Raw genomic sequence first — 19484 nt, 5'->3', positions numbered from 1 at the left:
TCATAACACATTTGTAATATCATACTTGGAAAAAAAATAGACATACCAGCTACCAGTGTTGATAGTGCTTGACATCTTAATTTATAAACCACTACCATGGTTGTGGTAAAAAAAATAATAATAACGTATTACTACCATCATTAATGGAATATGCCATGACAATTTAGTTTAACCCAATAAATCATTATTGGTAAAAAAAAAAAAGTCTTTAAAAACCCATCATTGTAGCCCACATGACATGAGAATTCATTTAAACCCACAAATCATTACCATCATCGATAGTACGATAGCTGTAATATACTGAGATTGAATAAAAAAAAAAATTCTGAACACAACCCAGCAATGTATTGCTGATAGTATGAAGCACTTTATCCAAAGTGCTAGTATGAAGGGGGGGGGGGAGGGGGGGGGGAAATCCCACCCTATGCACAATTTAAAACTAAATACACGAGATGATTAGCGTCAGCAGCGGGGAATTGAAGTTAGCAGATACGCCATTTCTTTCAACATTTAGAGATATATTTTTTTTTTAATACTTTTATTTGCAATTAAAACAAGTACATCAACATCAAATTTTTTAACATAATTTTGAACACCAAATGAAAACGACAGGTTTTGCAAATGTACATAATGAATATTTACATGATGTCATGTATTTGATTATAAACAATTGCAAAGGATGACAGTAAAAGGGGTGAAGGTCAAATGAAAGTGTCAGAAGTCTGGGTGGGGAGAGGAAAGGAAATTTTTCAGAGAGGGTCAATGGGACAGTGAAGCATTTTCTATGTAGGGAAACAACTTAAGTTGACTAGTTGAAAGAGTGTTGTAGTGGTCGCATTGAGTTTTCAAAAGGTTGCAGTGTGAAAGATGAGGGGAAAGAGACAAGATTTAGAACTTTAAATAAGTTCTGGATATTGATGTTGCGGTGGGTGGTGGGGTCGTTGGAACAGTTAAAGGGATTGTGGGGTTATCATGTCTGGGGGTAAAGTGGATAGAGGGGGAGAGAGGAGGGGGTAGATTTTTTATATTTTTTTCACCTGGATAGAATAAGGATAGAACCTCATTATCATCCATTAGCACAATACTACATTGGGTTAAACATAAAGAGCATTTTAAAATTAAACATCATAACACCACACTATGGGGGAAATGACATAGGCAGCTTTTATAAAGAAACGCTGGCAACATTCCAAGGAAACAAAAGCATTATTGGGGAAGACAGCAAAAAAATATACGACATCCTAATCAAACAACAAGCGACACCCTTATACACGAGAATTAGTTGGGCCAGGGAACACAATATAATAGACATTAAAGATACATTTAGAAACCTACATAATAAACGCATTACACCAAAAGAAAGGGAAATAGCATACAGACTGATTTTTAACACAACTCCAGTTTCACGAAATACAAAGTCAAATCAAAATGTTAAAATAACATGTCAAACGTGTAAACAAAATATACAAGAAACTGAGAAACACATTTATTTAGATTGTATATTAGTACAGAAAACAAAGCAAACACTTGCGAAAATATTAAACACCACCAATCAAACAGCCACAACAAATAAAGCAATCACACTTAATTTAATTAACACGACTAGACAAAGAACAGAAGACGAAAACAGACTAGTAGCAATGGCTATTTATAGATCGACTATATGGCAAATTAGGAATAAAGTCAGATATTTTTTCACAAAATACACGGACATCGAGTTAAAAGAAATATTTCAAGCAAAGCTAAGACATAGACTGGGAACTCTCACTTAACTGAGAAAAAAAAAAGAAATATACAGGAAAGAAATAAATAAAGTATTAATTTTAATTTAGACAGTCTCAAGCCAAACATCACTCGATCAAGTAAATTAACATTAGAACAGTCTTCTGTTTCCCGGGTTTTAAAATGCACAACCTGAATGGTAGAAAGAGATACCCACCTCAACCCCCCCCCAACACACACACACACTCCCCCCCCCCCCCACTCAACCGGACTGGCGGACATTTCAAGGTAGCGTGCCCTCATTGCCAAGGGTCAATTTTATGTCATGGAAAGTTTTGGAATGATAGATCAGTACGTGATTACAGAGACCCTTCTCCTACAGTCGTTTCTATTTCTGTCCATGGGTGGCTACAGTGTGAACTTTTGACTCCGCAGCACACTAAACTAAGCAGTGAAGAGAAACCTAGTTTGCACACCTTATTTTAATCTAGTTCTTAAGCCATTTTATTTTTTCCCTTTGATTATTATATATGCAATTGATGTTCATTGTTCATGTCTTTGATGCTATGTAAAATCTATCAAATATATTATTATTACTGATTTAAATGTTTAAAACAATTGAATTAATAAAAATAAAAATAAAAAAAAAACATTTAGAGATATTAGATCTATATTTCCAAGGTAAAATGTACATACCAAAATTTTAAAATTAAATTTTTTGTTTTTAAGGTTAAATTTTAATGCACTATTTATAGTGCATCAGCTAAACAGGAACACACACAAAAAAAAAAACAACCTTAGTACAAGGAAAAAACCCTAAAGCTGGGATGTAATTGTCTGAATGCGATTTAGATTCCAGAGAGTGGATTACCATTTATCTTTTATTTTAAAAGTATAATGTGTTATTTTAAAAATATAATATGTTATATTGAGTTAGCTCCCTTTCTGATTTGATAAGGGCTTTAATAACGGGGTGGTTGTACTCTTCATTTCTTACCAGAACATGAGAAAAATATATTCTAAAAAATAAATTTAAACTATTTTAAAAAACAAATCAAAATTAATATATTAACAAAATCTAGAGCCACTAACAACAAAATAAAATAAAAAAATAAAAAATAAAAACAAAACAATACACAACTAAACAAAATCGTTATTTTAATAGTGGAGTCTTGAACTTCTATTACATGAAAAATAAATTACCCCCCCCCCCCCCAAAATAATATAAAAAAAACCACCGTCACTTTTATGTGCGTAGGGTAAAGTACAAGCAAAGGAAGTACCCACAAAGCAATGACGTCATTGCTTTAAAATAAAGCCTGTCCTTATTTGGGGTCAATTAGGGTTTTTGAAAAATTTGGCGTGAAGAGAAAAACAAAAACACCACCTTGCAGATAACGGATCAATGTGGAGCTTTAGGTTCTACTAATGCTGGGCTAATGCTGCTATCTTGTAATTGAAAACCACGGGGAAAAAAAGCTGACACAGTGCCCCCGAATAAGAGACATGATTTGAATTTAAGCCTGTGCTTAAAAATCGGGTGCAACATTTTTTTATACTCACACGTATACGCACACGTAGACACACATGCACGCACATACATACACACAGACAAATACACAGACACACACACAGCCACAAATAACAATACATACAGACCCAAACGCACGCACGCACATACACCACATACACCACACACACACACAGATATATATATATATATATATATATATATATATATATATATATATATATATATATATATATATATATATATATGTATATATATATATGTATATGTATATGTATATATATATATATATATATATATATATATATATGTATATATATATATGTATATATATATATATGTGTATAAAGAAACATTTAATTTATAACTTATGCATCTAACTGGATTATCCTGAATGTGAAAAAACAACCATTAATCAATTATAAAGTAGGTTTAGTGAAAAAGAAAAAAATCTTTTTAGCTGTCTTTTTTAAATTCAAACCGTTTTTGTTTTTAAAAAGTAACGGATGTTAAAGTTCAGTATGTCAACATTTTTTTTTTCTCAAGCTTCTTTAAAGTGACTTGAGTTAACTCCCTTGAAGGGAGACTTCCTTGTTATTTATTTCCCCTAAACTTGAGGTCAATTGTGTACAAGGTGATGGTCTAGCTACCATACAAAGCAAAAAATTACCGACACACTTGAAGTGTATTGAGATATCATAAAAATCCATTGTCTGGAATTTTAATTTTTTTTTAGAATGAAATGTTGAGTAGAAAGTTAATAGTCAAAGAAGCCACGAATGCTTTTCTTCATATTAAAAAATAAAATAAAAAATAATAATAAAAAACTAACTTAAAAAGTCCATGTTGATAGAGTTGAATAATTTATCAGGCTAATTCATTTTAACTCTTACACCTAATTAATTAAATTGTACAAATTATGATTATGGGTCTGAGTATATTTACTCCTAAAATTGAACTCGTAGTTTTGTTGACATAAGTCCTTTAGTGTCAGTTTTATTGATGTGCTAATTCATATTCTAACTAAAAATCATAGAGTTCATCAACAGTAACATCGCTATTTAAAAAAAAAATTACCTAGCAATATAACATACACTCCTTTTGCCATATGTAGCATTTAATGAAACCTGAATAAATCTGCCTAAAGCCAAACACAAAACGTTAATCATCTAATAATAGTTTGATTGAAGATATACGTTTGATGTAACATTATTATACAACATAATGCACATCTAACATTTAAGCCAATAATTCTTTTATCATTCATCTCTAAAACAAATCCATACTAATTTTTCTATCAAAAGCGTTTAATCAAATGATCGTTTAATATTACACAAAAATACAAAATTCCTAGACCGTAATACAATATCATGACAAAATACTTTACTCAAACACAACGTTAAGATAAAGACCTTGAGCATAACACAACTAAAAACAAAGACCATGATCATAACACAACCTAAAGATAAAGACCTTGACCCTAACGCAACGTTAAGATAAAGACCTTGACACTAACACAACGTTAAGATAAAGACCTTGACCCTTACATAACCTGAAGATAAAGACCTTAACCCGAACACAACGTAAATATAAAGACCTTGACCCTCACATAACCTGAAGATAAGACCTTGACCCTAACATAACCTGAAGATAAGACCTTGACCCTAGCATAACCTCAAGATAAGACCTTGACCCTCACATAACCTGAAGATAAGACCTTGACCCTCACATAACCTGAAGATAAGACCTTAAACCTAACATAACCTAAAGATAAGACCTTGACCCTAACACGGCTTGATTAAAAGGAGTTTGACCCTAGCACAACGTAAAAATAAAGACCTTGACCCTGACACAACCTGAAGATAAATCCCTTTAACTCTAAAACAAAATCTTCGATCTAGTACCAGTACCTATTAGAAATATCGTTGACATTTTCACCCAGTGAAAATAAAAACTACAATTATCCACTACACTTGTGTGTTAAGGTATAATCAGCGTAAACAGCTCCTCATACAAACTATTTGTAAAATATTTTTTTAAAAAGAACAAATCTATCTAAATGTATTCAATTTGCAGCGTTAGACTTAGGATGGATGGCGGCCTCATAAATATCCAATGTCATACACGAATCTGATGTTTGGGCTTTAAACGTTATTGATGCTATAATAAAATAGGGAGAGCCCAGGAGTTAGGGTTCCTGATGGTACCAGGGTGCCAAGAATATTTCTTTCGCAGATGGGTATCGATCCTTGCATGGTCATTTGAACAGTAATCGCTTTATAGACGGGGTATCCTGTTGCCAGTAGTCGGATGGGATCATAAAATCGATTCCGATTTCATTCCGATCCAAAACACAAAATTGAGCTTCGGGAAAGCGAAGACTATGCCGGGGGGGGGGGGTGAAAGTGAGGTTTAGTCAGGATTAGTTATATGGGATGATAATTTGTGCACTGGTGTAATCTCCTGCCGCTATAGATTATATGTATATAATTTTATTTGTGAATATGTATGTATATATGTAATCATACATGTAGGCCTACATACTATATTTGTAAATTAAAATACAAATAATTTATAGATTACATTTTGTTTATATAAACCTATATGTAGACCTAAATAAATAGAATTTTGTACATTTTTAGAATAAAATATTGCTTAACATAATGCTCAAGGAGAAGTCAGCTTTAGTTGTTTGTGTATGAAAACGAGGCTCAAGTTTCGTGCAAAAAATGACAGCAGTTTGAGGGTTTCCGTCCAGTGTCCCACATATATTTTCCCCTAACTTCACAACTGTAGCCTTACGTCTTCTGAGCCGGCCACAGCAGCTTTAGGGTTTATGTTTGCCAACCATGTAGCTTTAGGGTTTATGTTTGCCAACCCTGTAGCTGTAGGGTTTATGTTTGCCAGCCTTGCAGGGTTAGGTTTAAATTTAGAACTTTAATCCCTTGTTGTTTAAAATTTGATTTGTTCACATGAAATCAATAATTTTCACTAATGAATATTTGTATATATTATAAAATATAGATTGCTTGGATTCGGATTTTAAAAAAGAGTAATAATCCCATATATATATATATATATATATATATATATATATATATATATATATATATATATATATATATATATATATATATATATATATATATATATATATATATATATATATATATATATATATATATATATATATATATATATATATACACACACACACATATAAATATATATATATACATATATATATATATATATATATATATATATATATATATATATATATATACGATTGTATACGATTTGGGGAAAATAATTTCTTTATTTTGTTTTCCAATATTATTGATAAAAAAAATCTCTTGAATCATAATGTTGTGTACATATAGTTAAAATATAGATTGCTTAGAGTACAGAGATTGTTTAGTATAAATGGGAAAGATTACTCTTCCCTTTGGGCAGATGAAGTAGAGTTCATGTTTCTTTTCTTGACCTCAACATATGAAGGGCATCTGTGGTCATCACTTTGCCCAGCTGCCTTTACTTTCCTTAACATGAGTTAAGTACCCATCAGAGCTGGGTGGACTCTGAGATGTTATACTGAATTGAACCCGGATTCGAACTCGAGACTTTTGGGTTTGTAGCAAAAATAAGGCAATCAAAATTGAAGGAGTTATAAAAATGATCCTTTGTGCCGTACCATTTTAAAACGGAAATTTCTTTTCTCAAACTACCAGTCGATATGGCAGAGGAAGTAGAGCTCACCTCTTATTTTATAATTATAAGAATCTAAATTTCTTACTGGTATTAAGTCGTTTTCAAATAGAAATATATATTATTAAGTTGTAGAAATGTAAAATTCAGTATTGGTTTCTATTGTATGCTAGGACTTATTGAAAAGTGTTTTCATATACATGGCTGCTACCTGGGTTAAGATGGAGACATTGAGAAAAGTTTTTTAAAAGTTCACACGGATAAGAAATGTGGATGGAAACATTGCGTTCTTAACAAAACAAAAACATAAACTTGTATAGCGTAAAGAGATTAAATATAACAGGCCTACAGACTGGGGATAATATGTTGTGATATTTATGGTATGGTGGGATTTCCTGCTATAGGCTTAGAGTTGGAAATTAAAGGGATTAGGATATCTATAGCTGTCGGTTATCTAAGTTTTGGGGAGTTTTTACCAAGGGTAATTTTTGTTGTTGTATTTAGCTAGTAGGTATTTTTTTCACCTCTGTGTCAAGTTCAGTGTATTTGTTGCAGGAACACACGCACAGATACATGCATACACACACACGCGCATACACATACACGCACACACACATACACGCCGACACGGACTGAGTCACACAACACACACGGCTAAGCAAAGTGCTGACCAAACCTTCCCTTCATAACACCGAGGTCAAGAAACATAGGAACTCTACTTCATCTGCCCAATGGATCGCTAGATCTAAAGAGGATTATATTTTACCTTTTACAACACACACACACACACACACCACACCACATGCAAATACGCCGCTCACACACAACACACATACACACTTCATACATAAATATAATCTATGCTTATAATATATATATATCTATATCTATATATATATCTATATATATACATGTATATATATATATGTATATATATAATCTATGCTTATAATATATATATCTATATATCTATATACATACATACATATATATATATATATATATATATATATATATATATAAGTTTATATATATGTACATATATATAGAGTATATGTAAGTAGATCTATTAAGTGTATATATATATATATATATATATATATATATATATATATATATATATATATATATATATATATATATGCATTTATATACATTTATGCACATGTATACACACACACACACACACACACACACACATATATATATATATATATATATATATATATATATATATATATATATATATATATATATATATATATATATATATATAAGTATATATATATAATAAATAAATAAGTAAGTAAATAATTTAAATAAAAAAAATAAATACATACATATATATATATATATATATATATATATATATATATATATATATATATATATATATATATATATATATATATATATATATATATACTCATATATATGTTGCGTGATAGGCTACATCCTATTCTAAAAATTGTATCTCAAAGAACTAGGTAATAGTCTATTACTAAAATCCACATTTCCTCTATCAACAGATACTACGCCATCTGCCACCCTTTCGCCAGCCAATCCTGGACGGCCAGACACGCGCACACACTGGCCGTCATAGCATGGACGGCCTCGCTGTTGTTCAGCGTGCCCCAAGTGTTTATCTTCTCATACCGGCAAACCGAGGTGAGTTATCCCATCTCCGGCTGCCGGCCGCTGGCCGCCGGCCGAACCGCTTTTCGTGTCGTGTTGAGTACCAACTTCCGATTCCGGTAGACATATTTCTTTTGGCAGTGAAATTTGTGCTTGATGAAGGAATTTACATTTCGGTTCTGACCTCCAACCCCAGTTTCGATTACATAGTCAGAACTTGAAAGGTGATGTGCGGTTGATTCGTGCGATATTTTCGTACGAGAAAGTACTCAAGAAATGTTTCTGTAAGAATTTTCGATGAGTTTTTCTTAGAAGAATTTCCGTTCCGTATTAAGTTATTTTCAGACCTAGTTATAAAATGGAAATGAACTATTTGAATATAAATGTACCCACAATTTATGTATAAAAATATAGGGCTGACAACTATTTAGGTAGGCCGCTAGACAGCAGATTTTTGGCTAACCACCGTCATATCGGCTAACCGCCGTCATATCGGCTAACCAGCTTTTAGTCGGCTTATCAATTTTCAGTCGCCGAACTAGCCTCTAAGTAGACACCAGACATTCGACCTATCTAGACCTATGTAGGACATGTATTGTGTTTCTCCTAACTGTACTAAATATTTAAATTAACGTTAGAAGGCACACTGCGGTGACTATTTCTCTCTTGGATAGCTCTCGGTAATTAGACTTTTAGAATTATTTTCTGGACATTGCGAAATTCAGTCACTGGAAAGTCCTTGTTATTATTAGATTTTAATGAAAAAAAAAAGAACATGTATGAACGAAAAATTAAAGAGTTGGCCTGGATTATAAATGTAAACATTCTAATTAATGCGGTTCTGTGAATCGGTTATTCCATCCAATGACTTGTGGAATTGGGTTAAGCGAAGTTATAAATTTTTATTTTTACATAACTTATGCTAATTTAGTCAGTAAATTATATACCGCGGGAGAACTGAGCATCGCTGAATGAATAACATTAATGCATGTCTATATATTCAGTTTAAGAGCCTGTTTCTTAGATATTAATTTTCTCTGAACAAAGTTATTCAAAATAAAATGCCGCTTTCAAAACGTCACTTTTAGATCTAACATTTGGCTCAATAAATGTTCCTAAATGTAGTTTATTAAAGAATATGTTGATAAAAGTTGAAACTGACCCGAGGAAATGACTGGTATCGTATTTATTTATAATCGAAGCTGTATGTATTCAGAGATAACCTATAGTGCGATACCACCATGGGTGAACTGGGAACAGGGCATTTCCCCCCTGTCAATTACCCCCCGGATATTTCCCCCCCGACATTACCCCCCAGAGTAATTACCCCCCCTGTCAATTACCCCCCTGTTAATTACCCCCCGCCCAGTAGGACATTACCCCCCCCCCCCCCGGACAGGGTTAGAGTTAGGGTTAGGGTTAGGGTTAGGGTTAGGGGTAGGTTTAGGGTTAGGTTTAGGGCTAGGGTTAGGGTTAGGGTTAGGGTTAGGGTTAGGGTTAGGGTTAGGGTTAGGGTTAGGTTTAGGTTTAAGTTTAGGTTTAGGGCTAGGGTTAGGGTTAGGGTTAGGGTTAGGGTTAGGGTTAGGGTTTGGGTTAGGGTTAAGGTTAAGGTTAGGGTTAAGGTTAGGGTTAGGGTTAGGGTTAGGGTTAGGGTTAGGGTTAGGGTTAGGGTTAGGGTTAGGGTTAGGGTTAGGGTTAGGGTTAGGGCTAGGGCTAAGGTTAGGGTTAGGGTCTAGCTTTGGTTTTGGTTTTGTGTGAAGTTTTAGGCTAAGGTGGATGCTTAGGTTTTGGTCTTTTTCTGAAGGTTTGGATTAAAGTAGTATATAGGTATAAAGTTCTAGTTAGAGTTAGGATTTTAACTAGAGAGGGGGGGGGGGGGGTAATTCCCCGGGGGGGGGGGGGGTAATTGACAAGGGGGTAATTGACAGGGGGGTAATTGCTCCGGGGGGTAAATACGGGGGGGGGGGGGAATGTCCGGGGGGGGGAAATATCCAGGGGGGTAATGTCCTGTAGCCGGGTGAACTAGCTGTGTCCAAAAGTCTCGGGGAATTTTAAAAGGGGACCCCAACCCCAGATTAAAATTTTCATGGTAATTTTTCTCCATCAAAGTCTGAAATTCTCATACTTGGTAAGAAATAATGGAAACTGTAAAATAGATAAACACCAACACATTATTATTTAAAAATCTAAACGCTTATAGGATTATAACAGCACGGTTCCTGGGGCTCATCCATTATTTTTTTCCCGGGGATCCACTGGGATTTTCACCGGTAGACCGGTTGGCCAATCCACCACTGGATACCACACGCCTAAACAAAAGATGACAATCATTTCCAATAAAGTTAGCTTGACAGGCCTAGGTTAGACCAGCCCAGGAATAGTCGTACTCTTACTAAAGTAAAATTAACGTCTTTGATGAATGAAGATACACAGGTCCGAAAAACTCTTCAAATAGGTGTTTTAGGTTGTTAGTATAGTAATCTCGACTACTTTAATGTTAGAAATTAGGGTTAGACGTAGGATAGCACTAGAACTGAGGTTACGGAGAGAGTTAGCATTGACATTAGCAAGCTATGTGTGTATTTTGTTAACTACCTGTAGCCTAACACAACAGCCCTTTTTAAAGAAGATTCTTAGGACACTGATATACAAAAAAATCCCCTTCAACGGCAAAGTGAAACAGTCCTGCTCTGCAGATATTATACACGGAGAACAACAGAGCCAACAACAAAAGAATAAGCCTACAGACCTTGATAAACAGATGCCTAAGGAATATATTAAAAATTCAGTGGCAGGGTAAGATAGAAAATGCAAAACTGTGAAAGATGTGTGGACAGATATTAATAATAATTTAAATCCTAGAAAAAAAACAACAACTGGCTTTGGTCTAGTACCACTTTCAGGGTGCCAACAATAGAGTCAGACGAGCCTTAGCGTGGTGACCCCCGGGGAAAACGACCCCACAGGACGACCCAAGTAAACACGGCGACGCAGGAAGATGAACACAGGAGGTGAAACAGGAATGATTGGCAGGAGACGTGGGGAAAAATAGCTTGTACAGAGGCCCTATGTTCCATAAGGGATAGAGGCCATATATTCGATCAGGAACAGAGGCCCTATATGACATGAGTTACAGAGGCCCTATATTCTATAAGGTACAGAGAACCTATGTTCGATAAGGAACAGAGGCCCTATAGTCCATAACAACATAGTTTGTATAATCCCTAAGGAACAGAGGCCCTATATTCTTAGTCTTCTATAAGGAGCATAGACCCTATATTCCATGAGGATCAGAGGCCCTATATTCCAGAAGGAACAGAGGACTTATTTTCCGTAACGAACAGACCCTATATTCCATAAGGAACAAAGGCCCTATATCCCACAAGGAATAATGGTCCTATATATTTCATAAGTAGAAGCCCTATATCCCACAAGGAACAAAGGCTCTATATCCTACAAAGAACAATGGTCCTATATTCCATAAGTAGAGGCCCTATATCCCACAAAGAACAAAGGCTCTATATCCTACAAAGAACAATGGTCCTATATTCCATAAGTAGAGGCCCTATATCCCACAAAGAACAAAGGCCCTATATCCCACAAGGAACAATGGTCCTATATTCCATAAGTAGAAGCCCTATATCCCACAAAGAACAAAGGCCCTATATCCCACAAGGAACAATGGTCCTATATTCCATAAGTAGAGGCCCTATATCCCACAAGGAACAATGGTCCTATATTCCATAAGTAGAGGACCTATATCCCACAAGGAACAGTCCCTAAATCCCACAAGCAACAGAGGCCGTCTAAAGTAACAGTGACCCTGAATTCCATAAGGAACTTAGACCACAAGGAATCAAACGCAATGATGATGATGCTGATGTCAGACCGATACTACCTGCCTACATGGCGATTTCGCCTGCCTACATTACGATAAAGCCTACGATACTACCGAACTACAGAAAGATACCGCCTACCGAAAGAGCCATATCACATTTTTACAGAGAGATAAATGTATACAATACCATATTGATTGCGATATAACATATACAACGATACCAACTACGCAAAACGTGATATTACCAAATAAAGTAACCACCTTCGATATCAACTATAGTTCGATACTACATTATCACATAACGATACCAACTGCAAAGCGATATTCATTTTCGAAAGGAAATTTGGCACTAGACTTAGTGTTAACAATTTTCGGGCGCCGGAAATTTTCATTATAAAACAAACGTACTCTGAGGCCTTAGTTTATCAATCAATATGAAGGGCAATTAATGTAAATTTTTATGAGTCTTGTGAATTATAAAGAGGGGGTGAGTAATAGATTTAATGAAAAGGGGGAAGAATATAAAAAAAATAATTAAAAAATAAAAGTAGGGGCTGAATAGGATGGAAATGAAAGTATTGTCATTTCCTGTCGGTGCCAAAATAATAATAAAAAAAATAATGGATTAACTTTTTTCGTGGGCATGAAGACGATGTTTTATGTAGGGGGGGGGGGGGGAATCTGTGGTTGTCCTTCTGTGTGGGATGGTTGGGCGGTTGTCTTTAAGTGTGAAAGGGTTGGGTGGTTGTCTTTAAGTGTAGGATGGTTGGGTGGTTGTCCTCATGTGTGAAAGGGTTGGGTGGTTGTTCTTTTTGTGGTAGGGATGGGTGGTTGTCTTTATGTTTGGGATGGTTGTGTTGTAGCATATTCTATTAGTACACTAAGTTCTGTTGGAGTTATCGATAATCATACGTTAATTTGGTGAGAAGAAAGAGTTTTTAACCAATGTTTTTTTTAAAATAAGAATTATTATACTTTTTAAATTAAAAAAAAATTGCAGTACCTAAATTTCGAAAAAAAATACAACACTTAAAGCAAAAGTTAGGCGTAACCTTCGAGAAACGAATATGCAAAGTAGCATTATGCCTACCTACTCGTACCCGCATCGATTCTTGCCAGATACCTATTAAGGCTGAGGTGGACTCATTGATTCGTGCTCGAGATCTAGGTGTTAGTTAATGTGTGATTACTCATCAACAACGCCACACAAGTAAAACAATCGGTGAAAAGATTTCTCAATCTAGAGTGTTTTTTTAGGTATTTAACAAAAATGAAAGAAACATAAATAAATATTTTTTTCACTGTTTATAAAATATTTTGATTCCCTATATATATATATATATATATATATATATATATATATATATATATATATATATATATATATATATATATATATATATATATATATATATATATATATATATATATATATATATATATATATATATATATATGTATATATATATATGGCTCTTCGGGAAAATTAAGAAGCATTTTGTTTACTATTTTTTTCCCTATGAGGTTACCACCCTTTATGACCTTCAGACGGGGTGATCTCCCTTGATAAATCTTCTCTCCACGCAATGTCACCCAAACCGGATGGGGGGGTAACATAATGCTATTTTTAGAACTTTTAATTAAGCCAATTTTTTTTCTTTAACGAAGCACCCCATCAAAGGGCCCATATTCCTTCCCAGCAGTCATCATTTCCTTCATTTGTATCTCATATGAGTCTCATCAAAACTACTTCAGAACATTAGCATTGTAAGTTGTTTTTTTTTTTACTATTAGATTCCCCCCTTGACTTTTACATATCATCCGACTTAGTTTTAATGACACAATATGTTTTTTTTTTAAAAAGATTATCTATTTTTAGATGACAGATTGACAATAGCGATGAAAGAGGGAAGCCATAGGCTTTCACGCATGGGATAAACAAGGGGAATGTTCGAGAAAATAATACGGAACAGTGCAAAAAGTGTTTTTAAATACTTTTATTTTTTCAAATTAAAATTTTAAAATTTGTTATTGATACCATTGACACCTTTCCCCAATAACATCATCATCTTAAAGATAGTACATATTTAAATTAAAGTGGAATTATTGTTTGTTTTTTTATTTTTAAAAATCGCTTTTGTGTTTGAAATAAACAAAAAAATATATAACCAAGCAACCTTATGAAAAATTAGCTAAACATTCAATTTTGCTTGTCGTCCTGAAAAAAAAACAACGCAAAAACATTTATGAGAATTATCGGTCATTGAACACTAAATATTAGTCCTGGTTCAAGTTATAAAATAAATGCATAGCAGCACATAAAATTAAACACTTTCTAATATGACGAATACAAGATGTATTTATTGGAAGAGAAGGGGCCTGTTATACATGTTAATAGCTGTCCCGATTACATATCGAATCATTTTTTTTTACTTTGATGTAATAATTGTAGCCATGAAGTTTGTCTAATCTGTAACTATAAACAAAATGTAGCTTCTTTCTAAAAAAAAGTTCAAATTCTATGCGTCAAACCTTTTTACAAATGCATTTTCTTACAAAATAAAATTAAATATTTTTTTAAAGTTTGATTTTAATACATTTCTAAAAAGTTTAAGGCTACTCGAAAAAAAAAAACCCCGCACAAAAACATTATTATCTCTTGACAAAAATAGTGATCTGGCCACTCATAGCCAGCCTGTCAGATACCATTAACACTTAGACCATGAGGTACTCTCCCCTTGTTTAAAAATTAGTTGTTTTCTTTTAACTCTGATATTCAAAAAGTGTTTTATTTTATTTTTAGATTAGGTTAACTAGGTTTTCTGTATATCTTTTATTCATCGATTGAGAATTAAAATAAGAAAAAAAAAGAATATATTTTTAAGGTGGTTTTTAAGTTTCAGCCAATGTGAGTAAAAAAGCCAACACATACATAATGGTTTATCGATATTTAATTAAACAACAGTTTATAAAAAAAATGCCAGCAGCGTAGCCAAGCAGATATTAAAAAAAGTAGTTTTCTTTTAGATCCTGACTGCCAATGGGGCAAGTGAAGAAGAGTTCACTTGTTTCTGTGACCTCGGTATATGAAGGAATAATTTGGTAAGCACTATGCCCAGTCGTCTTTGTTTTCCTTAACGTGGGTTTAAGTTAAGTACTCATCAGAGCTGGGTGGACTCAGGGACGTTTTACTGACATGAACCCTGATTCGAACTTTAAGCTTTCGTGGCAGCAGTCTAGCGCTCTACCGCTTGGCCACGCCGTCCCACATATAAGATTTACCGAAAAAGACCAGAGTTACAAGTTAGTGTCAGAATCAGAATGAAAATAAAGGCTGTAGTTATGGTATAAGATAAAACCAAGGTAAAGGCAGTGGCGTAGCGAGGTCGGGTGCGGCCCTTAATGGTGTACCCCCCAGAGGCGTAGCGACCCTTCCCGGGGACAAACTTTCAATTTTTATTTGCACCCTCCTCAAACTTTAGATTTGCACCTCCCCCTCAAACTGTCGATTTGCACCCCCGCGCCCCCTCAAACTTTCGATTTGCACCTCTTAAAACACTAATTAACACTCCAATTAATCACTTAATTAAGTGGAATTATCATTTTCCTCTATGTATTTTGCTATTTTTTGCCTTGGTGTCACCCCCCTAAATGGTGTCACCCCCGCCCTCCCCCTCGCTACGCCTCTGTGTGAAGGTCAAGGTAAAGAGACTTAAAAACAACAAAACAGCATTACCATTATGCGACAACATAGCGTGATTACTTTTTTTTCTTCTTCACCAACTGTAGCCTGTCTTCCCCTACTAATTCCAGCGTGTTTTTCTCTTTCTCTCTCACCAGACGAGTCCTGTGGTCTATGATTGCTGGGCCGAGTTTCATCCTGAGTGGACATTACAGGCTTACGTCACGTGGACGGCCACTTCCGTTTTTGTCGTGCCAACCTGTGTGTTGGGGGTCCTGTATGGCAAGATCACGTGGGTGGTGTGGAAGGCGGGGAAGTTGGAGGGGAACGTTGTTGTCAAGTAGGTTGTCGGTGTGTGGTGTGTGGTGTGTGTGGGTGTGTGGGGGATGTGTGTGTGTGTAGGTGTTGGAGGGGAACGTTGTTGTCAAGTAGGTTGTTGGTGTGTGGAGTGGTGTGGGTTGTGGTGTGTGTGTGTAGGTGTTGGAGTGGAAAACTATTGTCAAGTAGGTTGTTGGTTTGTGAAGTGTGTGGTGTGTGGGTGTGTGGGGGATGTGTGTGTAGGTGTGTGTAGAGAAGTTGGAGGGGAGCGTTGTCGGCAAGTAGGTTGTTGGTGTGTGGAGTGTGTGGGTTGTGGGGGATGTTTGAGTGGGTGTGTGGTGTATGTAGAGAAGTTTTTGGCAAGTATGTTGTAGGTGTATGGAGTGTGGAGTACGTGTTTCTAGGGGTGTGTAGAGAAGTTGGGCGCATCGTTGTCAAGTAGATTGTTGGTGTGTGGAGTGTGGATGTGTGATGTGTGGATATGTGGATATTTTTTATATATGTGTACTGTGTAAATATGTGTGGTTGCTTGTGTATGGTATGTGTATGTATATGTGGTGAAGGAGATGAACATTATTGTGTGGTGTGTGGATATGTTTGTTTTCTATTTTTCTGGTTGTGTATGTGTGCTTTTGTATGTTATGTGTCTGTATGTGTGGTGAAGAAGTAGGCAAATACTATTGCGAAGTCCGTTTGTGTGTGGTGTGTGGATGTGTGTGGATCGTACGTGTGTGTGCGTGTGTGTATGTGTATCAGTGTTTCTTCCAGACTTTTTTCTCCGGGGTGGGGGCACTTAAAATTTTCGGGGGGGGGGGGGCGGTAGACTTTCTTCGGGGGGCGAACACTGTTAAAAGTATATATTTTCTATATAAATTATATAAATTTCATTTCGTTCGGGGGGGGGGGGGGGGGCGGTAAAATTTTTTCGGGGGGGGGGGGGGGGGGGCGAATGCCTGGAAGAAACTCTGGTGTGTATATAGAATGTGATTCGTGTGGAAGGATGGGAAGCGGAAGGCCAACATCGATGTAATCCAGGTTTTTTTTTTGTAGAGTGTAGATGTGTGGAGGGTGTTTGTGTGGTGTGTGGATGTGTGTTTACTGTACGTAAACGTGTATGTGTGTGTGTGTGGTTGTGTGTGTGATCTGTGTGGAAGGTGTTTTTGTTATTTCCGGTCATATTTTGATCGCCTATGAAAAAAAAAAAGCTGCGCGATTTTTAATTAAGAAAATTAAACTCAACAGTCTTATCTAAATCTGAAGATTAAAAAAAAATGATTTATTTATTTTAAAGAATAAGAAAAAACGACATTGACGCAAAGAAGGCGATTAATTAATTGCGTGGTGAATTTAATAAAAAAAAAAAGTTAATTCTCCTATGTTTATAGGGTCTTGAAATGATTTAATGTAATATTTTTTAAACCCTTATAAATATAAAGCACTGCTTACATAGAAGGCTAGGTTTTTCAAATTTTAAACCCTTTCACCATCTCAAGTTTAGAACCACCCTAATCCTAAAGCGTATGATGGATATTTAGTAGGTAACATAGTGTTCACCAAAAGCCTCGCTTGAATTAAGACTATAAAACCCTGTATAATCAAACCAAATTAAATGCCCTAAAAAAAAAGAAAATAAATACAAGTTAACCTTACAAAGTAAAAACATTGGTCCATCTAGAAGCCTTTTTTAATACAGGAGCAGGAATAACCCAACTGTCAATTATCCCCCATCCCGGCAGATACCCCCTTCCACAATATCAAAGTTACAGTTCTCCTTACTTGACCTGTTACCTTTATTGGTACAAGTGAAACATTGCAGTTTTCAATTTCAATTTTTTTTTATGGCATAGTGCTGACCACACTATCTCTACATATGCCGAGGTCACAGAAACAGGTGAACTCTACTTTATTAACCCCATAGACCGTCAGGTTTGGAAAGGGGGAACTTTACTACCCCAATTCCATGAACTACAACTAGTTTAGGACGATGTATTTCTTGACCGCACCCACCCCTGACAAAATCCTGCTTACGCCACTGACCCTCATCCTCCCAACAGGCCCTCGTCGACCTCCAGCGTCATCAGGTCGCTCTGCACGAGGAAACCCAAGGTCACCGGCGCCGCCGTGACGTCATGCGGTCACACCAAATACCAGAACGGCTCCAAGCACAAAGCCATACACCGAGACACGCCGGAGAATATGGAGCGGCTGCTGAACAACGGCGATGCTGTGGGCTCCGAGGTAAATGTCAGCGACCAGGGTCTCTTGGAAGGTGCAAAGGTCAACGACGTTCAGGGTTCCAGAAAAAGGCCACAAGAAACGAGGAGGGATAGTGGGATTAACGCCAAAAGAGTTTCAGGTAAATAGAAGAGAAAAAGTTTTTGAAAAAATATTTTTGCTTTTACTCTCAAGCTCTAGATATCCAATTTTAAATGGTTACTTAACTATCTGTGCCGGCGCCAGGTTATTTAGCGCCCTAGGCAAAACTTATTAAAAGCACCCCCCCCCCCCCCCGCAATTTTTTTCGTGCCCCCGGGGACAAACTTTCGATCTGCACCCTCCCCCCTAAAACTTTCGATTTGCATCCCCCTCAAACTTTCAATTTGCTTTTCCAACCCATTTTGCCCCCACCCCCAACCCCTACGGCCAGCGCCCTATGCGGTCGCCTAGTTCGCCTTATAGGTAGCGCCGACTCTGTTACCTATCTTTCTAACCCCCACACGACCTCACATATAAGGTCCAGTTCGCTTAAACGCCATTTTGTGTGGTAAAAATGTAAATTGAAATTAAAAAAAACCCAACTTCATGCTTATGCTATATTTGGAACGATTTGCGGAATTCACCTATTTCAAAACAATATTTCTATTACTATTTTTACAATGAATATAACATTCGGACAAGTGTCGTGTGTACAAAAATGTATATGGAATCGGAAGAGACTAAACTACTAGACTCTAATGGTCGTCTTAGAATCACGATACCGATCAGAGTTTCTTTCAGGCACACCCCCCCCCCCCCCCCGATTGATATAGAAGAATTGAATTTATAAAGAA

The 19484-nt window shown here is 35.7% G+C and overlaps 1 protein-coding gene across 1 annotated transcript in view; it reads left to right on the top strand.

The window, feature by feature from the left end:
• LOC131954517 (annetocin receptor) overlaps nucleotides 1-18790 on the top strand; it is a gene marked incomplete at its 3' end in the record, with an annotated part of 41212 nt that extends 22422 nt beyond the window's left edge. The window contains exons 4-6 of the mRNA XM_059318250.1: nucleotides 8491-8629; nucleotides 16275-16456; nucleotides 18489-18790. Coding sequence (XP_059174233.1) covers nucleotides 8491-8629; nucleotides 16275-16456; nucleotides 18489-18790 — 623 coding nt within the window. The remainder of the gene's footprint in view (nucleotides 1-8490; nucleotides 8630-16274; nucleotides 16457-18488) is intronic.
• Between the last annotated feature and the right edge of the window lie 694 nt (nucleotides 18791-19484).

Source organism: Physella acuta, unplaced genomic scaffold, assembly GCF_028476545.2.
Source record: "Physella acuta isolate Inbredline_101_S28 unplaced genomic scaffold, ASM2847654v3 ptg001007l, whole genome shotgun sequence".
NCBI lineage: Eukaryota > Metazoa > Mollusca > Gastropoda > Physidae > Physella > Physella acuta.
This window is presented reverse-complemented; position numbering and strand designations above follow the sequence as displayed.